Source organism: Balaenoptera physalus (genome assembly GCF_965194825.1).
Source record: "Balaenoptera physalus genome assembly, chromosome: 4".
Classification (NCBI taxonomy): domain Eukaryota; kingdom Metazoa; phylum Chordata; class Mammalia; order Artiodactyla; family Balaenopteridae; genus Balaenoptera; species Balaenoptera physalus.
Genome location: NC_138891.1, coordinates 38,018,978 through 38,045,937, shown reverse-complemented (window position 1 = coordinate 38,045,937; position 26,960 = coordinate 38,018,978). Strand labels below are relative to the sequence as shown.

Here is a 26,960-nt window from a genome sequence, read left to right as displayed (position 1 = left end):
GCTACTTTATATCCTGGAGCAGTGCCCTTTCAAGGAGGAATTCCCTGGGTTCTAGGAGCTAGTCAACAAATGTTTTCTAAATAGATGTGTACTCTTTCCTAGTAGGAACAAAAGATCACTCAAAAGAGGCTTGAATCTTCAAAGTGAACCCACTATTGGACAATCTCAGTGCTAACATTTTTCATCCCTACATCTTTTTCACCAACCCTTTCTCAAAAGCAATTTGCTTTGTCTCCCGTCTTTCTTGAAGACTGGGCTATCTGACCAACTACAGTGCTTGTCTTTATTCAGTCTTTAAATACCTCTTAGAAGCAGCCTTATTTTAAGTGAGGTTTGTCTTTGGTATGCATGTATACCACTCCTGGGAAGCCACGGGTGGTCTACTCTCTTGGGATTTCACATAACCTTTAAAAATGTCCAACAAGCGTTGGAATTTTTCATATTTGTAGTGTTCTTTTTAATTACTAATTTATATTAGAACAGCTTCCTGATGATTCTTCAATATAATTTCTATATATTTACTACTTGTATTAGCTTCCTATTGCTGTTGTTACAAATTACCCAATTTAGTAGCTTAAAATAACACAAATGTATTATCTTACAGTTCTGGAGGCCAGAATTCCTAAAGTCAAGGTGTCAGCAGGGCTGCGTTCCTTCTGGAGGCTCTAAGGGAGCATGTTTCCTCACCTTTTCTAGCTCCTAAAGGCCACCTGCCTTCTTTGGCTCATGGCCTCATCCTCCATCTTCACAGTCAACACCATAGCATCTTCCAATCTCTTTCTGACCTTCTGCCTCACTCTTACAAGAACTCTTGTGATTACATTGGGCATCCAAGGATAAACCAGAATCATCTCCCCATCTCAAGACCCTAATTATGTCTGCAAAGCCTTGTTTGCCATATAATGTATTCACAGGTTCCTGGGATTAGGACTTGGATATTTTGGGGACGTTTTTCAGGCTACCCTACTACTACTTCTATTATTACTACCACTGGCTAAAATTTGATTGCATACCATGAGCCAGGCACTGTGCTGCTTTACATTCTTCATCTCAGTCCACAAGCCACACACTAAGATGGTGTAACTTTCTCAAACAGACTTGTGACTAAGCCACTGCTCTCTGATGACAGTAATTAACTGCAAAATTGAGTAACAATGATTCGCAAAATCTGCATTCCTACTCCTATCCAGCACTGACTTATATATGCCTACAAGTTAATTATAAATGAGACCACAAACTTGTATTTTTAGAAAATGTAGTCATATGGGTAGAAATTTACATTTAGAAGAAATTCAGCTACATTTATGAGTGGTTGGAACTAAAGCTTGTAGTTACTGGGTTCAGTTGGCTTAGATCATTGAGAGTAATTCTCATTAGATTTATGGCTGCCACTCCTAAGTGGAACAGTTCATTGAACTCAGCTTAGAAATTATGATTTAAATCCTTAACCAAGATACTATGAAATGCAAACCTTCAAGTAGGACCTTTGTCAGAAAAGTGTGGGTTAATGCCCCAAATCCATCATTGTTCCTCAAAAAGATTTATAAACTGATGGTTGCACAAGAATTTCATATTAGCATTGAAGAGTCTTGCATTATCATGTAGTTCAACAGCACCTGTTTAGTGTTCTCTTGCCACTCAGATCTGTTAGATGCAGTCCTTAATGTGCTGTGAAACACTCTGAAGTGCAGCTGATGTATGTGGACATAAGGCCCCACAAATGACAATTTGGCACCTAAAACTTGTTATTTTAGAAGGGGTTAGAGGCTCTTGAACACTGGGTTGAGCCTCTTAGCTGATTTGATTAAGGCTATTTTAGGACTGGATATAATTGAGATAGACATAAAACTTGAATATAGAAATAGTCTAGCCCAGTGGTTTCCAGCCTGTTGGCTGTAAACTTTAGCAGCATATGGGAGTTATCGTAAGGAGCCCATTAATCCATGTGAGCACTAAACGTTGCCTGTAGACTAAATATATCCTACATATCAAACGTAGATACTGTTGTGATATTAATATGAATTTGCTTTAAAAGATCACTGAATTCTTAGAAGCTTTTGGTCATTTTTCATCTTATTAATTGGGTACTTAAGAACAATTAAGCCCATAAAATTCTGACATCATCAAAGTGGGTGGGCATCTTTGCTCTGGTTTGGAGGATTTAGCAGTGTTCATGAAACACTTCTAACACACAAATCTTCCACATTCATGTAAGATTAAAGCCTTAAAAGAGCTGCCATATGAGAGTTCTATTCAGGCGTTAGTCTCCCAAAAAATATGCTGAAGAGTGAGTAAAGCAATAAAATAAGACCAACTAATAATGCTGATGAAACTCTTCGATAACTTATTTTTCTACCTATGATGATGATAGCTTATGAGTAAGGTAAGCAAGCTAAGAAAAAGTATTGTTTTATTTCTCTAACTTGCCTGCAATAAGAGTACCTAAATCAATAAACTAGATGGGTCTGTTTTTAAAACCCAGCACTATCATTTCTAAGGAAAATGCTTCTGGCTTTTTCTTTTTTTTGACATATAGTTGATTTACAATGTCGTGCTAATTTCTGCTGTATAGCAGTGACTCAGTTACACACATGTATACATTTTTTTTTAATATCCTTTTCCATTATGGTTTATCCCAGGAGATTTGGTATAGTTCCCTGTGCTATACGGTAAGACCTTGTTTATGCATTCTAAATGTAATAGTTTGCATCTACTAACCCCAAACTCCCAATCCATCCCTCTCCCTGCCCACCTCCCCCTTGGCAACCACAAGTCCGTTTTCTATGTCTCTGAGTCTGTTTGTTTTGTAGATAGGTTCATTTGTGTCATATTTTTAGATTCCACATGTAAATGATATCATATGGTATTTGTCTTTCTCTTACTTCACTTGGTGTGATAATCTCTAGTTGCATCCATGTGGCTGCAAATGGCATTATTTCATTCTTTTTTAGGGCTGAGTAATATTCCATTGTATGTATGTACCACATCTTCTTTATCCATTCATCTGTTGATGGACATTTAGGTTGTTTCCATGTATTGGCTATTGTGAATAATGCTGCTATGAACATAGGGGTGCATGTATCTTTTTGAATTAGAGTTTTGTCTGGACATATGCCCAGGAGTGGTATTGCTGGATCATATGGTAATTCTATTTTTAGTTTTTTGAGGAGCCTCCATACTGCTTCTGGCTCTTAATTTGTAAATAAACGCTATTGATTTGTACAGCACTTTACAAAAATTTGCATTATAGGGTCTCAAAGTTGGAACATTCTTATCATTTGTAGTCTTAAAAAACCAGAAAATAACTACAAAGATGAGTAAACTAACCACATGAAACCATCTTACCTTCCTTAAATAAAGGAGGGAAAAAAACCCTCTGATTTAAACTGACCATATAGGACTGTTTGGGTATTGCATATATTCTTTTTTCTTAAAGTCATTTTCAGACCTAGTATAACAAAAATTCATCCTCAAAGATCAGTATTTCAGGCCCTAATAATTATTTTTATATCTAAGTCATTTACTAAAAGAGGTTTATAGCAAAAGGTGGAGTTGGGTTTTAGAATTTATAAATACAAAGGCCCAATATTTATTAACTTTGCACACATAAACCTTCCTGTCTACAGAATTGTATGACACTGGAATATCTTAGTTTGCAGACTCCCCCTGAAAATCTTAACCATAGTTTAAGAGTGAGTTCCAGCTTTCTGAAATGGTGTGAATTACAGCTGTGCCAGTAGGGAGATAGATTTACTGAATGCTTTTCAGTATGTTTTAAATCCATGGAACCATTACAAAATTTAGTCTGATTCCATAGTTCTTGCTTAGTTAGAACGTACAATACTATACATGAATTTAAAAATCATTACACTGGAGAGAAAGTACTGTCAGAGAGGCTCACGTTTACCAATTGGGTCACTTTAGGTTAGCTGAAAGCGGAGGTGCTTGAGAGCAGATGAGATTTTTACACTTTTTATATTTCCTTTAGCACTTGTTGCAGGGGACAACCTGGTCATATTTTTTTTACTACAGCAGTTTGCTGAAATAAAACTTGTCCCTTTCCCTCAAGCACTTACCTGCAAAATAAAATATTCACTATTCTCTTGTGACTTATAGTTGACTGCCAGATAATGTATTTTTTGCTGATTCTCAGAGCACAAGTGTTTAGGCAGCAGTTTCTGGTTAGGTCTGTTCATTCAGTCATTCAATCACACATTCATTCAAGCAATTGATCAGCATTTACAGATCACCCACTACGTGTCGAATGCAGTTGTCTTAAATGGAACCAAAACCACAAGAAAAAGTTTTAAAGAATTACCAGAACTTTTATTTTTGCTTAGTTTTATTAAAAAAATAAATATGTCATAAAGCTTTTTTTTTTCCTTTAGGGAGAAAAAACGGAACAAGTTTCATAAAATCAAATAAGCAACGGTAAGGTGTCTTAACTTGAAAAAGATTGGGAATCACTGGTTTACAAGTTACAACTGAATGAAAGGACAACTGTACCAGCCTCAGTGGGCTGCTTCATGCCAATGGCAGCAAACAACAAGATCTACTAGGGCAAAATAAATTACTGTGTGGAAGCCCTGGTAAGTGCTTAAACAGGCCGAGTCACTGAGACATCAGGATAGATAGATCTTGCTTTAAACAACACAGAAGTTCCTGAAGGGTTGTGTGTAAATGAAATAACCACAAACATACTAGGGGAGCTTGGTACCTGAAAGAATTCCGTGGTGAATTCTTTTGTGAACAACCACTACTGCTTTTATAAATCCAGGTCCATTTGCTTTACTTAAGGCGAAGTACACCAAGCTGCTACCTCTCTGAGCTGAGGCAGTGGCATGTTCACCTAACACTGCTCCTGCTGGGCCAGTGGCACAATTTCCAAGTGTGTGTTTCTGTGAAGTAGTGTAAAATACAGAGTTGGCCAGGGAACCCAGCTGCATCTGGCAAAGCAGGTGGAAGGGTGGGAGCTCCACCTTTAACAATATTTCCATGTCAACAAAGACTTTTTTTTGAGGGTCTACTTTGTGCAAAGCACAGTAAAAAACCTGACCAATTCAGTTACAGATGTACTTCCTTTCTCTAAAACCTTCGGTCAGGGCCTAGGTCTGGAACCCTAAAATAAAGTAATACTTCTAATTCTCGGGACTGGCTTTAACCAAATTAGATGCCCAACTCCTTCAAACTGGGGTGGGATGATAATGAGAGAGACTGTTTTTTCCAACGCTGAAGTTTAACACGAGAATCACATTTCATGTAGCTAGTTAATGAAAAATTTTGCTGGTGACAAACTTTTCAAATGGTTCCTTTTTTTTTTTTCCTTACTTCCTCTAAACAGAACTCTGAGTTCTCGGGTAAACTCTGCAGAACAGTTAAAGTCATTGATGTTCTCTGGTTGGGTGACATATTTCAGTCCTACTGATAGAAATAGAAATTTCTTTCCACCCACCAGAATGTCATGAACTTATCCTACACCACAGCAGTGATGCTTTGCACAGGGATTAAATATGGTAGTACTAGTTTCAGTCAGTTTTAATCTTTGTAAATAAATAGAATCCTCACTTTGCTCACAGCCTCCATTTCATTTGGCCAAACTTCTACCAGGCTTAAGCCACATGTAATTAGTTAGGCTGTTCAGTTTCTTTATAAAAAATGCTTCTAATAACACTGCTGCCTATATGTACAGGTGTGAATGAAAAGAGTATGCAATCTGTAGTCTTTTCCACACTGAGTACACTAACAACAATTAGTAAATAATTAAAGAATAAGTGGTCATTTTAAAACTTGTATTTTTCCTTAAAAAAAATTTCACTTTCTAGCAACTTAAAAAAAAAAAAATGGGTCTTAAAAGTGCCCTATTAATGTCAATGCTGTTCCCCACTCTGGCCCACCCATCCAAAACCTGCTACAAATGCTGGATTGAGTTTATACAAATAATTTAGCAGTACCAAGATTTTTCAAATGGAAACAGTGTTACTGACTTCTTCATATTGGATAACAAAATATGGGTAACTCTGGTCATCATTGAAGATGACAAAAATCTGAGGCTCAAAGAAATTATCCACACAAGAGTCATACAGGTCACTGGTGACACTTCCGGGATTCACGGGAGGGGGCCTTCTCATGCCATGGCTGCCCATCGTGTATCTGCCAGTTAGCACTTTAGCCAGAAACATAAAATGGACTCCTTTGGAGGACTTCTTAGAAAAGTTATGCGAGTAGCTTGCCTTCTTTGCAAAATAACTGCCTTGTCCAAACATTGTAGCATGCTTTCCACAGACTCGAGGGTCAAAGTTGTGCTTGCAGATTCCATCTACCACATCCTGGGATGTTCCATGAAATAAATGTCTCTCATTTATTATTCTGTCACGGCCAAACATTTTCCTGTTCATATATTCCTTTTTCCTAAGGCAAAGAGTGGACAGGGAATTCAGAAAAATGAAGGTATAGATCAGTTTAATAGGCATGATGTAGTCGTAAACTTCTTTTTATGGTTTCAATGGGGAGGAAATGTTAAAATAGCTACCAAGGGCAAAATGTCATCAAAGATCATACTAAAAGTTTAAACTTATCTTTTCCACTGCAGACAAGAAAAGCCCTTTCCCTTTTTCTCCATCAACCATTTGTTTACTTGCTCTCTCTTCCATTTCAAATCTAGTTCTCACATCTTCTCAGGGTGACTTCCTTACCTAATTCCACCAACCTGAGAGTCTCTTAATTCTGAGGTTCCTCAAATCTACATGTATCCCCTCTGAATTACATTAATTTGTTGCTGACTTGAGGCAGCATAGTAAAGCGATTAAGAACAAGGCCTCTGGTGCTAGACTGCCTAGGTTCAAATTCCAGCACCGTATTGTATTAGCTGTATGACCTGTGGCAAGTTACCAAGCTTTTCTGTGACTCAGTTTCCTTTCTGTAAAATGCAGATTGTAATAATCTTTCTTGTAGGTCTGTTATGAGAATTATATGTGAGTTAATATATGAACAAATATGACATTAAGTTCTATGCAAGTCTCTACTATTAAGTTCTGCATTTGTCATTAGCTACATCAAGAAAAGCTCTCGAACTTTTCATACTGCTGACTCACCTTTTATATTTCTCCCAAAGAAACTGGTTTTGGACTCTCAGTATTTGCAAAATTCTATATTTAAACTCAGGCACAGTCTTATGAAAAAGATTATAAATGATTCGATAACTTTTGTCCTCTGCAGAAACAGGCACTTGGATGAAGTCCTGAGATGGATGCATATACACCCAAGTTTCAGGGTAAAAGTTTGCTGAGGAGACCCCATCTGGGCAGATGATTTGTGATGATGAGGTTGCTTCAAGAGGCGGAGGTGCCTGTGTGGGAACACCACCAAGTGTCCTACGAGGGAGAGGGAGAACGTCAGTGTAAAACCTCAGCAGTGAGGTGCTCTACATCAAAACCTCCATCTCACATACACTGCTCTACAGCAGTATCTAATATTATAATTTGAATAGCTTCAATGCTTGTTTAAAAAAACAATATAGAAAATGCTATCAACTAAAGAAAAAAAAAATCTTAGAGCTAACACTGCCTGTATAGAGATAACCTATTAGCTTCCCCTGGCCTCCTCCTTGTGGAGGAAACTCTGGAATGTACTGCTGCAAGGCAAGCAAGCAAATGCCAATTTGTAAGTATCTTTACCTTCTGAATCCTGGATTCCTCTTTTGCCTGTATAGTTATGCTCCGTTTCAAGGGAGCAACAATTTATATACGTTCCTCAAACTTTGCTGTACTAAGCACAAAACGTATCATTGCTAGAGGCTGTGGACATGGGGAAGCATAGTGAGTGGAGGCAAAGTGAGGCAAAGAAAGTGAAGTGGGGCAAGAGGGAGCTTACAGGGAGATGACAAAATATTAAAAATAAAAAGCTTATACTTTGGTTTTTGTGTAAAAACAAACAAATCATGGAGTAGGCATTGAAAGTTGGCATTTGCTTCAGTTTTAAGTATCACATATAACAACAAAACCGTCAATACAATTCAAATGTTATAGCTTTAGATGTGCTTAAGATGGAGCTAATTACTTTAAGCCCTAGACAGGTCTGTTACTTTGAAGGATGAGTTTAGACAAGCAGTTACTTATTCCTGCCTGATTAAATGATTTAAATCATTTTTCTTAGCCATTTTCAAAACAGAGCAAAAGGGAAGAAGCAGAGAGAAAGATAATCCTGACCCTGAGACCCAGATTCAGGGCTGGGGTACTACTCCACTCATCAGCATACAGTGGTCACGGGGAAGCCCTGAGTCTGCCAAATGGATTAGGAAACTGAAATTTTCAAAAGAGCTTTGGGACACAGAGGTTACAACAATAGGTGAACATACATCTAATCTCCAGGAGGATATTTACCATCAGCCACCTTACACTACTAAGCATACTGTGGACCAGGCACTTCACACCGAGTGTCACTACTTGTCATAACCCCACACAATGGCTTGGTTATCCCCACTTTTCAAATCAAGAAACTGCCAGCACAGCGAGTAAAGAACAGAGACAGACAGGATATGAACCCAGGCCTATCTAGTTTCTAAGCGCATACTCCTTGCATTTCCATATATTTCACAATTCACATGTACATATATTTTCTTCTTCTTTGTCTTCTTTTTTTTTTTTTTCTTTAAACAAGGCTTGAAAGTGATGGATGGATACCAGGATTACAATTCAGGTCTGCCTGATTCCCACTACCATTGCCACTACCCCACAGCCTTTTGACTTTTAAGAGATGGCTTGCTATAGAGGTACAACCTGCCTCCTTTACCCCCCACCTCCTTCAAGTAGCTGTGCCTATGATTAATGTGCCTCAAAGTCCCTTTGTTAGACAGAGTTCTCGGTGGATCCGGGGCTTGCAGAATCCCCCAGGTGCTTTTAAGTTCAGGAGATCTAAAGGGGTGCTGTTTTCCCCAACCTTCATGACAGAGGGCACAACAGTTCTGGTCTTCTGGAGCATTTTCACAAAGCCCTGACATTCCTCCAGAGCCTTCCTTCACTGGTACATTTTTTTGAAAAGAGGCCCCTACTGCTTTAATCAGACTCTGATAGGTCTGTAACTCCTTAAAAAGCCATCACCATTCTAGAGGAATGGCAGGAAACACAGACTATAAGCTCCTTATTTTTAGCTGTTCCCTCTATCCCTCCTCTGCAAAGAGTGTAAGTCGTAACTCGCCAGTTTTCCCAGTATTGTTAGGGGTTGAAGTTACCAACAGAGGTTTCTGGATTGAAGGAGGAAGGTAAGATTCTCCCAACCACTCTGCCCAAAATAGGTTTTAGGCTGTCACAGCCATACTGAAAACGTGGCACTGACAATAGAAGAGACTGGTCCTTTTCCTTCTGCTAGCACTCCTGCCTAGAAATCAGTTTCACAAAATGAAAGCTTCAAATGTCTCCTTTCCTTTCTCAGGGGACTGGGGGGTCTATGATTTCCTTACATATGCTTGAAGATGAGTCTGTGTAAATAAATCCCATCTATCCTAAGACATTCAATCAGATTTTATGTATTTGGTTAAGCATCCATTCTTACCCATGGATGCTTACTTTCAATAAGCCAACATCTTAATTGGGCTAAAACATAAAAATGTATATAGACATCTGTCTGATGGAACTCTACACTCTGGTTGCCATGGGTTAAAAATACATATTCTAAGCACAGTTACAAATGTAGCTTTATTTTCCAAGAATGCTGAGTCTGTATTCAGCTCATGGGTATTCCAGTGACATACTGCGAGCTTCCCACACTGTAACCAGCCTTCTTTAGAGAGGCAAAGTCAAAGGCTATGGCACTTGTACTCAAGGGCCTCTGAAGAACAAATTTTCCTAATCCAAGGTCACCTTTTATCACTCTCCTTCCCTCCCCTGGCCATTCTGAAAGACGTTTCCTAACCTAACTTCAGTGATGAAGTAAAAATTAATTTTATCCTTTTTGGGGAGGAGTCAAAGAACTCCTCTCAGGCCTTCTCATGACCATGAGGTGATTGCACAGGACAGATGTCCTTCCAGCTGAAATGGACTTCCAAACCTCTAAATCTGATATTTGTGTGCTTATGCAGCCTTAGCTCAAGTATTCTAAGAATATGAAAGAATAAGATCCTTTTTATCAGCCCTATTAAAAATCAGCAAGCACATGGAAAAAAATTTTAACTATGAGGAATGTTAGCTAAACTTGATTGTGGTAGCCATTTTACAACATATACGTATATTAAGTCATTACGCTGTGCACTTTCAACTTATACAGTGTTTTATGTCAATTATATCTCAATAAAACTGGAAGGGGAAAAAAAGCAGGGAAACCCTCATTTAAAAAGAGCCAAGCTTGCCGTAACTCACGAACGAAGCCCTCGCCTCACCCTCCGCCTCCCTGCTCCAGCATTCCCAATTCTTAGGCCTCTCTGATTCCCTGATAATTGTGGCCTTTTTGACACCTGTGTTTTTCTTTGACCCTTTGTGTTTGCTAACACTTAAAAACAAAACTTTCTTCCTGGCTAAGATCACAGTCTCTCTAGAAATCTACTTCTGAAATCTGCTTTTTGTAATTAGTCTCCCTCCTCTTTCTGCCCTCTAGGCCAGCCCCAGACTCTAGGGCAGACAGGAACTGAAGGCTGCATTTACCCATTCCACCCTGGTGAACTTGCTGCTTCTCTGCTCTTTTCCTCTTGAAATGTCTGCACTATCTCTTTGGTTTGCTAAGCTCCTACTTTATACCTGATGATCACTGTTCCAGATAAGAAGACTAAACTAGGAAGTTTTAAAAAGAAAAAGGGAGTGACTTTCTTTGTTCTCTTGTAAGCCTATGTTATAAATAGGAAGGCCATATCTGTGGCATTAATTCTACTACTGCTCATATTTACAGTTCATACTTTTACAAAACAAGCCTAAGTTTAAAAAAAGGTGGGGGGAAGAGGGTATTCCATAATTACATAGGATCGAAACAAATCAATTTTCACTATTCTGTAAAACTCCCCCAACAATGCAGCACTTGAATGAGCATTCTTCCTCTCTCACAGAAGCTGCATCTCACTTGATTGGCTCAGCATGCCAAGCTGCCGGTCTCACTAATGAGTTCTACTGTCTCACTAGGAGGACAATATGTTCCTAACTACTGGACGCTGACACTATCTCCAGCTGTGCTAGTGAAATGGCATTTTTATTAGTTTCTAATAATAATAAAAAAAAACTACACTTGAACCAAGAAGAAAGCACATATTTACCTCAAGTCAATATATATATATTTCTAAAATCTGCCTTATTAACAAATTGTTTTTGGGTACCCAGCATTTCAGGGATTTTTGTTTATATTTTGTTTTTAATGTTCCCTTTGCAATCTCAGAATTAGAATCATTAACACTCTGCCATAATGATCTGGGAAAAACACACTTTGGGCTTGGAATAAAAAACTACTAGTAAGAATATAAAAGAAGATTTTTACCTCAAAGATCAGCAAAAGAGACCAACCAATATTACCCTAGACCTCCCCAGTTCATAAAACCAAGTAAACCTAGTAGCATTTTAAAAATCAAGCTCTAAATATGGTGTATCTGACTAGAGTAGATAATGATTTCCCTAGAGAATACTACCTTTCAGACATGGCCTTGCTAATGGTAATGTGCCCCAGCTTTTGGGACCTATGGAGATGTGCCAGTGGGCTCTCTAGAGAGGCAAAAGAAAAATGGCACTTGGGAAAATGGAAGGAGAGCTCACCTATAATTCAGAAGGATGAGTTCAGTCTCGACCTAAAAGTATGACAGGTAATTTTAGTGCGTATTATAGGAAGATGGGGCTTACTGAGCAAATGAGAATGCAAATTATTTGAAAAGGTGAATTCTTCCCATGCAAATTCACTCAAGGAAGAAGAATAGAGAACACCACCTTGAGGGACTCTCTCTCTACTTGCCAAGACAGTTTACCTGGGCTGGGAAATAGTCCCATAACATAGAAGGGTATCTCAATCTTCCATGAAGGAGGCAAATGCAAACTCTGTCTTATTCCAGATACTGTATAAGTACTTTTAGCTGTGGAAAAATGTTAACTCTGCTTTTCAGTTCAAAAAATCCAGTAGGATACGCACTCTTTTAGTGTTGGGTTAATTGCAGCTTATCTGAACTATATTTTTTGAAGAATTAAATCTAAAGAATAACTCAGAATTTTATATTCTAGAGGTAATAATCAAGTTAGTCTTTTACAGTCTTTTTCTCTTTGGCATTAAGTGTACATTTACATAAAATGGAAGCAAAGGTGAGACTTTCTGCTGGACACTTACTGTAAATATGGAAGCAGTATAAAACAGGAACGGAAGAGGGGTCTCCTTTTTATTTCTCTCCTGAAGAATGAGTTGTGAAGAATGTAGTGGTTGTTCCACATCATAAATCGGACCTCTTTCAAACCCCGAGAGTTGGCTTCTTCAATCAATCGAATAACAGACTATGGAGTAGAAAACAGAAGGTAAAGGAAAAAAAAAAGCAAGTTAAAAAAGCAATAAATGGTAAATAGTCACTATAAGTTATGAAAAATGTTAATGTAACTAAAGGTAAAAATAGTTAACTTTGCTGTTAACATCAGAAGTGTTTCAATAAAGTACAGAGAGTCAAATTACCTCCTGTTACACGTAGGAATTTTATCTTCTTTAAAGATGCAGAATAGAAAAATGCTTCCTGTTCAGAACATGGATTTCCACCTTATGAAACATGTGAAGGATTAGTCTATTCTATTTCGAGGCTTTAAGAATGTCCTGGAGATTTTTTTTTTATATTTTTTAAGGGAGTTTCAGAACAGGATTTAAGATGGTAGTATATACAGTTCAAATAAACCAATTAAGTTCCAAACCCAAGAAACCTCTCTGAGGAAAAACACAGGGACAGTCCAACTATTCTGAGGATACATTTTAAACAGCCTCTCATTCTCTTTGAAAGGTATTAGATCCTAGTGACTACTTAGAGTCAGAAATTTTAACTCAATATTGTGTTTTACACTAATTAACATACTTGGTCATTTTCTTTTGCTATTGCCTTAAAAGAAAACCTAAGGTAGATAAGTCAATTCTCCCTTTTTGTAATACTGGAAATGAACTTAATCAAATTGAAGAAGTCAGATCTTTGGAATGTGAAATTAATCTTTAAGTCCATTTCAGGGCACTTATTAAATGTGACTCAGAATTCTCGTTCACAGGCAAAATAAACCACCATCATTTTAAAACCTCGCTTTGTGATGGATGAGCTATTCTTACCATCTCAGACTGAGGATGCATGTGCACATGTGATAGAATTTTAAATGACTGATTTGCCTGACCACAGTTCAGTAAACATTTTCAAGTACTTCTTCCAGGGGCTTAAGGGTGATTGTTTCCCCCTAGACTTCTAAAATGCTAATAGTGTAACACATGATCCAACCACCAGGAGCCAGATATAGCCAATAGTTACACCAGTGCTCATCTCATTAAAATTACTCCAAAGGCGGCACTGAGTCTGAGTACTTACCACATTAAATACTTGGCTCCTACAGTATAAGATACTGGGAAAACCATTTTCTCTCTGATAATAGTGGTATTCTATTTATGGGTTCCAGATTAATGGAAAAAAATATACTTTCAGAAAAATCAAGAGAGAAAAGCATTACTCATATCAACAAGACTCAATTTTACATCCATAAGCTCTTTGATCTGTGGTTCTGTCTAGTCATCGTTGAAAAGGAACAGTGAAAGACAAAAAAATTTAAACGCACTTTTGGGAAAAAGAACCTGTAAATACCTCAGGATACTCTCTCCATCCAAAGTGGTCCCTACAGAAGAATTTCCAGACTGTGTGGTAAATAGAGTTGACATTGCTAGAGGGTGGTGTGGACAGCCTTCGCAGTTGGTCAAATTCAGTTGTTTCATACACATTCATGGCATTCAAATCTGCCCAAAACTCTTGTCCTCTAAAAAGACCCAAGAAAAAAATGAACTGTTAATAAATAATGGAAATATCTAAACATCTCATGTGACATTACAAATATCTAGTATAGCATACTGTAGAATTTTCAAAGCTTGTCTTGTTTGGAGTAAAAGGACATCATTGCTGGTTTTTTCCCCATTTCGTATATGCCTCAAGACCAAAACGTGCAAGCCATGGAGTAGGGATTGATTCTATCCCATAACATCACTGGCCTAAACCAATCAACACAGTCCCACCCTCCCTACCACAGTGGGATGAGCCAAACCTGGTCTCAACCAATCAGGGAGTCAGCTCTAGGATGAAGCTGACACAGAAAGCAGACAGAGAAACGAACTTCTCTTGAAGCTTGTCCTTTTTCAAGAGGCATCAGTTTTCCTAAGTCAACATAGGAATACACAATATTGTCTGATGAAAGACAGGAAAAATAAAATGACCCCAGATGAGGCAAGTACTGCTAATCTACCTAACATCAATATTGTCCTTTATCCTGTGGGTAGAAAAAAAAGTTGACGAAACATGAGAAAAAATAGTTTGGATTATTATAAAGTTCAGCTATGAGAATAGTTTCGTCATTCTGTTATCTGGTCTGCTGCTGCTGAATAAGCACTTTACACGTGTGTGTGTGTGTGTGTGTGTGTGTGTGTGTGTGTGTGTGTGTGTGTAGGTTCTGCTATATAAATCAGAATCACTTAAAAAATTAATTTATAAAGGGTGGTCTAAAAAACGTGTGTTCCTTTTTTAATGGAACTTCATCTAGTGTTTGAAACATCTAGTGTTTGAAACATCTGAGTGTTTGCCATTAATGGCAAAATGTTCATTTTATTTTTCTCTCTCTTCATGTATATTTCAAAATTTCCCTAAGAAAACATAAAATAATAACATCACAGATATAAGCAGAGTGACTAAGCTTCCAAATACATTCTTTCAACCACAGATTTCTAAATGACTGTCTATAACACACATCCAAATACTCCAGATCCAGTGGCACTCAAAACTGGCTCAGGTGAAATCCAGGTGTTTGGACAGATATTCCCAATAATTAACATATTTCCTTTCAGTAAATCAGGATTTTGAAAAAGGTATTAATTTTGATCTATGGGTTTTGTTGGTTAGTGTGACGCTCCAGACCGCTCTCGGAACATTTGTTTCAAGGACTGTTAATAGTTATTCTGTGCAAAAAGCATTCTGTGGTCAAAAGTTTGAAAAACTTGGTTACACAAAGTTAAACAATTTACATACTGCAGCCACTCCTCGGTCCCTTTAATATGGTAAGGTAGATATTGAAGTACCATGATGAGGGCTAGAAGGCTAGAAGGTACTCTTCTAAACCTATGACAGTGCTCTCCCTTTTACCCATGAAGACCTATTTAACATCTCTCACTAAACACCCCGGCAAATATGAGGGAAAGAAAATATTTCCCACCCTCCACCCCAATGTTCATAATTTGTGAATCAGGTTCTATTTGAAAAAAGAAAAAAAAAAAAAACGTCATATACCAACTGATGGTGCCATGGAGCACATAACTTGTAAAACAGCAGTATGTTCCTTTAAAAATTCCTAAAAAGCTTCCAAAAGCCCTAATTTCTTGCTTAATTTCAAGTTAGGATTAGGATGCCTAATTTCAACCTAACTAGTAGGATGCAGTCTTAAATGGAACATATAATTTTAAGTGTGAAATGGGAAGAAGACAATAAAATGTAGTTTACATCACATTTGAACACTACTTTGTTTAAAATTATTTATGGTCAAAAGGAATACGTAATCCAAAATTTTAAAAAACATTTCTGGGAAATTCTTCAAAAAAGAAAAACATTGAAAACTGGAACTCCTATACCTAAATTAAATTTCACATCGAGTTGCTTTAAACAATTTTTCCTTAACTTTAGGAGAATCTGATGTTATCACTGAGTGGAGAGATATTAACCTCTTTCTCCCTGTTAAGATCATGTCCAGTTTCTAAACAGATTTTAAGTTTAAGTTTTAAGTTTATTTCCCAGTAACTGTTCCTAATTATGAGTTAACAAACCCCCAGTATTTTCTTTATGGAGTTCTTAGAAGAGCAGTCATTATGTTAATAACATACATTATAATATAAACAGCCAATGCTTTTTGCTATTAAAGTATCAGATTTTATTCTGGACATCTCTCTAGCAATTTCTGTTTACTCCTGTATTATTAAGACTTCACAGATAATGATTTGCATGAGAAAGACGTCTAAAACTGCAGCTTTTGCTACATTCTCTATGTACTTCAGTCCTTTGGGCATTATGAAATTTTTATGACAAATCCTAATTTACTACAATCAACTGTTCTGTGGATTGATGTTATCAAAGTACTGTTTTAGCGCTATTTGATTTTCAATATGCTTTAGTAGCCTTGACAAAGACAAAACAACAAATCTGAAAAACATTAAATTATCTTTTTATAAGATTAATTTTACCACCTGCTCTCCCTTAAACAGGGAATCCTTAAAAAATCCAGAGCCGGACTTCCCTGGTGGCGCAGTGGTTAAGAATCCGCCTGCCCATGCAGGGGACGTGGGTTCGAGCCCTGGTCCGGGAAGATCCGACAGCCGCGGAGCAACTAAGCCCGTGTGCCACAAGTACTGAGCCTGCACTCTAGAGCCCGTGAGCCACAACTACTGAAGCCCATGTGCCACAACTACTGAAGCCTGTGCGCCTAGAGCCCGTGCTCCGCAACAAGAGAAGCCACCGCATTGAGAAGCCCGCACACCACAAAGAAAAGTAGCCCCCGCTCGCCGCAACTAGAGAAAGCCTGTGTGCAGCAACAAAGACCCAATGCAGCCAAAAAAAAAAAAAAAATCCAAAGCCAAGAGTTTTTATTCTCCTCAATGTGCATCAGTGTAAAATTCATGCAACACGAATGCCAAATGTTCAACATCTACCACTCTTATCAAGCCACTGTTTCATGTTACCAGAAAGCAGTTATGAGTCGTGTGTGTGGAAATGGTGATGGTGGGCTGTAAGGCAATACACAAATAATTAAGCAGATGCAGTCCCTGGCTTCCAGGGCTTCAAGAGGGAAATAACTAACAAAATCTAAAACCAAAGAAGCAGTACATTTGCCTATCTAAACTCATCGGTGGCAAGTACACTCTGGGAATGAGAGGACAAAGAATGAGAGGACAAAGAATAGAATGAGAGAACAAAGAATAGAATAATGCAGCATTATGGGAGAGGAGATGGCTACTCCTCCAGGAATGGATAAAGGTCAGGAAAAGTAAGAGGCTTTCCAGTATCAACCCAAGATAGCTTTCTGTAAGAGAAAGAATTTTAGGAATAGTTTAATAGGAAATAACTACCAGTAAGTGAAGGTTGTGTGGAAGAACAAGAAAAAAAGAGTTCTTCAAGCATTTTGCTTGAAGGGTAGGGACAGGGATGGACAGGAACAGAGAGCTGGAAAAGGAAACCTAAACAAGGGTACATAAGAGATGAGAAAATGTGAACAGGGTATATAACAGACACTGTGAGAGATGTCAGGCCATGAGCTAAGGAGATAAGTCCAGGGTCTCAGAGCCTTAAATAAAGGTTGGAATTTAGAGTATTGAGCAGATTGTGATAAAAGGTCAAAGTAGTAAATACAGGATGTGTAAAAACTGAGCAACAGAGACAGTGCTAGAGATGGGGGTGGAGGTGGAAAGGATAGGGTTTCGTAAAGGCAATATGCAATCATCCTGGCAGATGAGAACCCTATCTGACTTAATGGTAGCCTTACTGAAGGATGGCCAGAAAAGAGTGAGTATGGGAGATAGCCACTGCGCAGAATTTAGATTTGGTTAAATATATCATGTGGCTACAATCAATCAATGTGGACTCACCCAAAATATAACCTTATCATGATGAATTAAAAAAAATATTGTGAACAGATTGCTGATTTTTGCTTTGATGGGAAGAATAAACATGAACTGCTGAAATATTAACAATTCTGTGTCCACATGCTTCACCAACAAACATACCACCACATATACCAATACAAGAATCCAGATACAAAACTAATTAAAAATTCTGAAAAGGACACCCATTCTCATAATTTAGATGCTTTCTAACAATGGTTTTTTTCCTACTTAACAAATACCTTGACACACCAACATTTCCAACATATATTATCAACACATAGAACACCAACACCCACACTAAGTCAGAAAGTCTGCCCCACACACCATCATTTCTTCTATGTATATTTCAGATACTAAAAAGTAAAAAGGGCTTGCGATATAAATAATAGAGCTGTAATGAAAACCAAAACTATTAAAGAATAGTTGCTGAATGAAACCGAAATTAGTCAGGACATGATCTCTTCACTGGATAAATAGTTCTTGGGACTATGAATTTGGGAGCTCAGGAGACTGTAACCGTTTTAGGCAATTTCTCTATAAATTGTTTGAAACCAAGAAAGAAATGTGACAATTGAAAACAAACAAAGGTAATCTTAAGTAGACACACTGATTAGGCACTGGACTACATGTTGGGATAAGAAGATGAAAAAGGCAAAATACCCAAAAGTCAGTGGGGAGAGAGAGAGACAAGCAAACCCTGTGGCACAGTGTGAAATGTGGCACAAAGGTGGTCTGGAACAATCCAGAGGCAGAGGGCCTAACTCTGCTGGGAAAGGGGTCACGCAAGGTGGTCAAGGAAGGTGTCCCAGAATGGATGAAACGGGAGCCAAGTTTGGCCAGCCACCAGGCAGACAATGAGAGGCAGGACACCACATGCAGAGTGACTGACATGTGTAGAAGCCAACCAAGCGAGGCACAAGAGACCCAGAGTGAGCAGCACATGCAGTTCACGTGGGAGGTCAGGGTGTATGTGTGTGTGAGTGGGATGATAAGAGATGAGACTGGACTGGATAGGCTGGCTGGGGCCAGATAACGAAGAGCTTTGTATACTAGGTTAAGAAGTTAGGACTTGATTCTGTGCGCAGCAGGAATCACTGGTGGGTTTCAAAAAGGGTCAGACTTGCCTTTTATAAACGTCACTCCAACAGTAGTGGTATGGAGGACTGATTTGTTTATTTTTGGTAGAGGAAGGTGGGGGAAGGGTGGAGACAGGCCCTTATTTGCTAAATATTTATCAGCATGTTTATTATTAATATTTATTATTCTATGCTTAGCCACCTATAGCTACTAGAACTGCATATAAGGCAAATGATGGTAGAGAACTCAGGAGGTTAACAGTGGGGATGATTTGAGCGTATTTAAGAGTTAGACTCTAACTGCATAGAGGGGCTGAAGGGAGTAGAAAGGGTCCAGGATGTGTCCCATGTTTCTGATCTGGAAGACTGGATAATGGTGCCACTGAATGAAACAGGAGTCACAGGAGACGGAAAACATTTAAGTGGGAAGATGATGCAAATAAGATATAGAACTCAGACTTTAGCAAAGGTCAATTAAGTATAAAGTTTTCTGGACGCTACTCTGTACAGTTTTAACCAGGTGGGTTAGACTTCGGAACCTTGGCTTCCTGCCTATAAAAGTTAACTGGTTTCTACAAGGATAAACCTGTGACCTCAAACTAATCAACACCCACCCAAATCAGCTGGATTAATCAGACACAATTATTTATTACTATGATGTAAAGTGAAAATGTCTCCCCAAACTAAGGGTCATAATGATAGAAGGATAAAGATCAAATGCAATATGGAGACTACTTAGGCTCTTCTGCTACAGACTTGAGACAGGCATGACAGATGGGGTATGTTTGCTGCTGCTAAAGAAATTTCACAGGCGCACGAAATATTAGCTGGCTTTTGATACCTGGCTTTGATGTTTCCAGGAACTCATTTAGCAATGTTGGAATATCTGGCAGCTTATAGATCCCTTCAAATATGTTACAAGGTGATGAGAATCAAAGCCATGGCATATATAATACCAACATACTTTGTGACAGCAGTGTAGTTATTAAACTTCAGAGGACTATGTACTCTTTCTGCTTTAGAAGCATAGTAACTGTCATTTATTCTGTTACTAATTAAGACTTTTGCTAACACTGACTCGAATAAATAGTGCAAAGCTATTTGGGGAGGCAATAAAAATTATCTATCTTTGTATGTTGCCTATATACAAAGCAATATCTTTCAATATGTACCAGAGTTTAAAATTCTCTACTTAACTTCTACACTATGACATTGGGCCTTGGTAACAACTGGGTTTTCCCCTTTGTATCCAGAAGTAGTTGTAGACACAGACATACCTACAAATCAAAATTGGGAGTTGTTTTTTTTTTTTAATTATTTTGCATATGGCCCTCAGTACTTATGAGCAGACTAAGAATCAAATGTTGACTCACAATTAAACCTGCCCACCTCTAAGGAGACCTGACCTATTCAAGGCAGGATTGCTGAGATTTAGATCACTCCGTAAAACAATTAACATTAAACCTGGTTCATGGATTTACCTCAAAAGATTTTTGGGTAGGTAAAAATATTCCTTACTTTAAGAGTCAATGAGTTTCTGGGGATCAACTTTCTTAGGGCAAACTTCTGGCTGTGTGTGCTGCTCTCTTGGTCCCTCCTAGGACATCTTCGAAGCAGGTGAATGAGAAGGCAGTAAGTTAATGAGTGGATGCTGTGTGGAACCACATTTATTTGTAAACCCCATGTTTGATTTACAAATTGTCAGACATATAATCTGTGGTATTAAAGTGATTCTAGAAGTGAACACAGTGAAATAAAAACAAGAGGATAAGAAATAGGAGAAAAAAGGCAGCCAGGTAGGCTTCCTAAATGAAGGGATACTTGTTTTTAAGCTTTTATTATTCTATATTCTCCAAAAGCATGTGGGGAACTAAACAAATACGTATAACAGTTTATTCTCAAAAAACTCTGTACTAAGACACGGCCATCTGAGTACACCTGTTTCCTAAACCCCTAAATATATCACACATTGAAGTCCCCTCTACCCCATGCAACCACTTAAAGCATATTACAATAGCCACCTGAGGAAGAGAACCTACTAAAACACTGTTACGTTGGGCTTTTTTTTTTTTATTACAAAACTGTAAGTTCAAAGCAAAGAATACAAAAGAACTTTTTAATACAATGTGGATAAGCCTAAAATCTTTCATAAATAAAAATTATGCTTATGAGATCAGAAGATCTCACTGCTATCTATTTATGGAGGCACGGGCTTAAATTTTGCACACTGAAGACATCAAAAATGTCATACAGCCTTAACTTTTATCCCAGTTCAGTCACATGTCCTGAGACTCCTAGAAGGTAACTTAAGTGAGACATACTTATCAACCATGGCCTGAAAAGGAAGTGAAACAACTTCTACAAGAACAGCTGGGATAGAAAGAACACAACAGATTAAAAAGAAATGTATCATACCTTATACTACCTTAAATTATGCAGTTATTGCTTTTTATGAAGATGAGCAAATATCCCCTTTAAGTGAAATATTTTTAAAACTGAGAGGTTTCTATCAAGAAAGGAGGTTACTTGTCTCAAAGTAGACAATAAAAAATGTCTGCTGTGTTCTCAGCTGATTATTAAATTTTGTGTATATGAAATTTGACAACGTCTAAAGTGGTCTGAAATATATTTACTTATAAAACTTTTCTACATAATTATAAAATCAGTTGCATGCAAATGCTGAAATTTCTTAAAAATAATTGTTTTCAAATAACTTCAAACAATTTGGAACTCATTTACACATAAATGAAATACTAATTATAAATAATTACCATAAAATATATCCCCTAATAACCCCTAGTAAGATACAATCTATTAGCTTATTTCTGAATTGACTTTTAAAATTATAAACAAATCCTTTTTATCTAAAAATTTGCCTTGTCTTTTTCCCCAATTAGTACAGATAAACTAATTGATTAGTGACCAAATTAAAAATATACTCATTGAAGGCTTATCATGAGAACCCAGATATAAGTTAAGAGGCTCTTAGCATGAGAGACTTAAATGTATACAAACTATATAAAGAATTTATCACTGTCTGAGAGTTTTTGAAGCAAATTTCCGAAAGAAAAATAAAGACTTCCTACAGAAAACATACTAAGAGAATTTTTTTTACTGTCTAGGTTTTGTAAACTATGACCACAAAACCTTTCAAAAGGGTCTTAAGTCAGTAACTTTTCCTAGGGGAGAGAGATTCTACAAAGCCAAGTTTCTCTTTCAATTTTATCAATTAGTTAAGACAGTCTAAATTAATTTTTAGTAACAAATTAATTGTATCAATAGAAGACTTTACACAAAATTTCTGATGTGTGGCAGCATTTCTGACAAACCGAACATCAGAAGGCAACCAAGCAAAGTTCCTCCTGTTTCACATACTCTACCCCCCCCATTCAACGATGTCTTTCTTTTATTACCTTGGAAGGCAAACCTGGTATTTCTCCTGTGCTTATTTTTATTCTCACAATGCCTGGAAATGAAAGAGCGAAGCCAGGTGACAGTCAGAAACCAAAGACCAACCGCAGCAGGAAATTACTTAAAGTATTTTGTGCCATTTGCCCTCCCTATGCCCAGATCAGCTGCAGGAGCTTTGAAGATCACAGGGTGCAGGCAAGATTCTGAAAGCACATGTACTACACTGCAAGAAAAGTTCACCCTGGGACCCCTACCCCTGCCATTCTTCCCTGACTATTCAGTGCTGGTAAAAACCTAGAGCAAAGAAAGTCACACAAACTCTATGGCTGTATGTCAAATGAGAGGGACAGTTTAAGAATCTCTTAATTCAAAAAAGGAAACAAAAAATTAATGTAATAAAGAGAAATTCCTGTAAATGTGGCTTAAACTAAACATTTTCCAATCATTATGAGAAGTGCTAAGTTTCAACATAAGACTATTCACAAATCCTTCCTTAAGCTCAGAAGCAATAGCACCAAAACAAAGGATATCTATTTGCATAAAGAATACAAACTTCCCGATCTCTTTCTCAGATAACTTAGTCACGAGGGATTCTAATACACTCCTTACACAACATTTTGTGGCACACATACTCGCAAATCACTGGTTTCTGTAGAATGTGAAAAGAAACACTTGCTCTAGCATTCCCACTCTCATACATGCTTATCCTTTCATTGTGATGACCACGCAAAGGTTCTTTACTGGTCAAGTGGGTGTTACCAGTAAGTAAACAGCAATAGCAGAGAAAGATGGAGGAGACAGACACATTTTGCGGTGTGGTCACGGCAAATAGGAATGCTCAGTTAACTCCCTTCTATGCTTGTCTTAGCAACAGGGACTGGACAGGTCAGCAAGGAAAATTGGAATTTTCATAATCAGAAGTTTATTAATATAAGCAACTTCTAAATTTTGAGTGCCTGATCACAGAATTAGTCATATTTATTTAGAACAAGACTGCAATACTATCTTTTGCACAAATCAAATATATATCAAACTACCAAGCTAAATAAGTGGAATTTATTTTTACGTAAAATCCTTTATTTTCAAAGATTTCAAAATGTATTTCAGAAACTATCCCTTGTAATTTAAAATCCCCCTATTAACAAGGAATTCATCTACATTAGAAATTTGAGGCTTTCAGTTAATGTGTTGGGGACTGGGCTGGATTATGTTTAACACTTACAGGGATTTTAAATAGAGGCGAGTCTGTGCAGTATGATCCCTGGTCCCTAGAAAGCACTGCCATAAATACAAAAATAATATTTGGTTTTGTTAAGGGAGTTCCTTCATATTTAAAAATGTGACTTGTTTGCTCCTAGAAATGAACTTTAATTAGAAATATTTTATTCTTTTGTACAGTTTCTGTTTACGGTGTTGCAAAGTACAGTTCACCTCAAGGGCTTAAGCTATTACCTAACGATTTCAAGCCCAGAATGAAACATAAAATGGCTCAATCCTCAGCACTCTGGTATCTTCCAAAGATACAAATATCATTCATATTCACTTCCTTTTAGCTTAAGACTCTCAGACTTATTTAAAAGAGAAACTCTACTGCTTTTACAAAGGGAGTTTCTTGCAGAACTTACCAGTGTCCAATTTGAACCAGCCTTACAGAAAGCTGTTCCAGGATAATCAAGAATCATCTTGTAACTCAAAAGTACTTAAGCTTTCCTTCCACAAAAAGGCAACTACAACTCACAAACAGGATACTGGTAATTATCAAAGGTTGATGACCTAGGTTAAGAGGATCTCAGGTCCTATTTTAAATGTGATCAAAATTATTACCATCAGACAAAGGATGCAGAATCTGGTGGTCTCAAATCAGAGGAGGAGATATAAGAGGCCACAGGAAAACAGTCACAATCTCAAATGGCTGGATTTTAGTAGAATTCTGTAAGTAGTCAAGGTTTGTAAGGGCTGCATACTGCTTTTCACCCTTTAGAAATAGCCCCCCAAACCCAATATGAAACTAAGGATCACTAAGATCAAAGATGCACCCAGATGGAATTTACGAATTTACCTTTGTTTTACGGTAGAATGCAAATCTAGAATCTAGAAATTCTAGTGTAACAATGGAAGTAGTTTTACAGGAACACAGTAATCGGTCAAAAGTTGCATTTTTTGCATGTTCACATATGCAGAATGAAGTTTTAAATGTTGAATGGAGTAATTATTTTTTTCTGTTTATTTACAATAAAAAGTAAAAGATTTAGAGTCAACTCAACGAGAAAATGTATAATGAATGTATCATGCAATTATTTTTAGGAACTGTGAGATAACCTTGTAAGTTATTTCCTCCAACTGTCTGATTTAAAAGTTACACATCTTTGCAAGCTTCATTTTCATTACTATGAATATATCAGGAACAGACTGACCCCAACCTGAAGCCAGGTGACAGCTGCTTCAAAAAGTCTAATCTGCTTAGAAAGGGAATAAACGAATGATTGCTATTGATTCCCATGACAGCTCTACACAGACCCATTAACTTCCCTGGATTAGTATAGACAGAAGCCAATTAGTTTTATTTCATATGTAAATAGCATCATAAAGAGGTACAGAAAATAATTCACTGGATTGCTCTCTCCTAAAGCACAAGGCACATATTTTGAAAGTCACTTCAAACACAGTTCTTGCTTATGGAGCTCTTGCTTTCTCTTAGGCAGGAATTTTTTAAATAAATTCAAACTCATCCAGCTGTGTATATTCAAGAAATACCAGAAAGTCACAAGGCATAGTAAGTTTCAGCTGTTCTCCTCTCTCCAGTATTATCAATAACACATAATGAGTTAGTTCATACATCATCACAGCTGTGCAGGCCAGAGCTAACTCGGCTAATTTAACTATTCCAGTAGAGTTCAGTCAGGAGCTTGCTCTACTTTAGATAATCCACTCTGCAAGTCATACAGAAAAGAACAGCATATGCTCTTTATTATCACTAATACGCAATTCTCCTTGTCTTCTTTCACAGAGTTCCTGTGAAGTCTTCTAATGGTATTGTCCCTTGGACAGTTTTTAAAAAAACAAAAACAAACTTCTAAGAGCCACCAGCAATCAAAATCACTCAAAACTAATTAGCTAAGGCTATGACAACACTCTAGGCTTAAGCTATAAAATTTAAACTCCTTTTTTATCAATAAGCTTTAATTCTAAAGAGGAGAAAAGAACACTGTCTTCTGAGAAAAATTAACCATGGAGTCAGTTTGCAACTTTCTTCTTCATCCTCCCCCCTTTGCAGGAAATTCAGAATTAGAAATAATCACTGGTCATATTTTCACTGTAGGTGAAATTACCTACAAAATAAGGTCAGCACAGCGCCTCTTCCTTATGGGCGATAATAACTAGAAGACTATCCTGGCACACTTTAAAATGAATGTAATGTGAAAACCAATGGTGATCGCAGTTGCTGAAGGGAGATTTGCACATCCTCCACAATTTCAATTATCCACAACAGTATTCCACACAGTTACTGAGACCCTTTTAAAACTGCTTAGTCCTGCCATTTAATATCATTTTCTTCTAAGGATGAGTGCCTAAACTGTCAGAGACTATGTTTTCTTAATGGAAAACACAACATTCGATGTTGTTTTCTTAACTGCTTATCTGGAATTTGGAAATTCTCCAAAGCCCATCCCGTGTGCAAAAGCCTTAGCATCTAAATATGGGGAGTTCATACATACAACTAGTTTCCAGTTGATTTTGCAGATGTACAAAAGGAATGAGAAAGCAAAGTGGAATAGTATAATTTGGGGTGAAGGCAAAATTGGAAAAGAGTAATTAATTTCATTATAATGAACCAAGCAGGCACTTTTATTATTAAAATCCTGTTTTTACACGTGTTTTTAGTATCTAAGCATCTTGACTAAAGGGTTGGAAGGCACCTGTGAACTTATCTAGCTCAACTTTCCTTCCATTCACTCTTGAGAATAAAATGAACACTGCACATCTAATTTGGATTAAGTTAGATGTTAAATCCATTTGCAAAAACCAAAGAATTTTATCTACACAGTTTGAAACTATGAACTTTTGTCTCTGCTAGAGACTCAGAACTATGAACTTTCCCCAAGTTCCACACAATGAACTATTATGGGTATAGTATATAATAATGATTTACCAAGTCATATAAACTGCTGAAAACAAGTGGGATAAACAACTGCCATTCATTATTCCTGAATCCAAAGACTGGTTCGACTTGGGCATATACACAGCTGAACACACACTTCCTGGTTATGTGCAATCTGCACAGATAGACCAGCTTTACAGGCCTGACCACAGAGATTAATAGCTTTAGCCAAATAATGTGGTAACCATGTGAACCTGGGCTGCTCCAGCTTGTTTGTGAATCTCTCAGCAAGGCTCAACATGCCGTTATCTGCATCTTGTTGCCAGGAAACACAACATCGCTTTGGAATACAAGGAAAACCAGGTTGCAATGACTACAGGTCAACTTCCCAAAAGCCTAATTTTTGACATTTAGCTATCTACAATCTTATAACATTTCTTACTGTAGTCCACAGAGAACTTCACTTTACTAGTAATTAACTGTTAATACTTTTTGCCATTTTTATCAGGGCAGGACCACTTATAATAATTCACTCATACTTCTCTCAAGTGTCAAATAAACATTAATTT

General features: G+C 37.4%; 1 protein-coding gene across 4 annotated transcripts in view; it reads right to left on the bottom strand.

The window, feature by feature from the left end:
• Nucleotides 1–4,301: 4,301 nt before the first annotated feature.
• The window catches only part of TIPARP (TCDD inducible poly(ADP-ribose) polymerase), a 28,798-nt gene continuing 6,139 nt past the window's right edge, over nucleotides 4,302–26,960 (bottom strand). For 3 of the 4 annotated variants that reach the window (XM_082459557.1, XM_082459558.1, XM_082459559.1), the window contains exons 3-6: nucleotides 13,763–13,931; nucleotides 12,280–12,440; nucleotides 7,092–7,370; nucleotides 4,302–6,408 (exon numbers count right to left, since the gene is read on the bottom strand). In XM_082459557.1, coding sequence (XP_082315683.1) covers nucleotides 5,961–6,408; nucleotides 7,092–7,370; nucleotides 12,280–12,440; nucleotides 13,763–13,931 — 1,057 coding nt within the window. In that variant the 3' untranslated portion in view covers nucleotides 4,302–5,960. The remainder of the gene's footprint in view (nucleotides 6,409–7,091; nucleotides 7,371–12,279; nucleotides 12,441–13,762; nucleotides 13,932–26,960) is intronic. The other variant, XM_082459560.1, reaches the window with a different exon arrangement.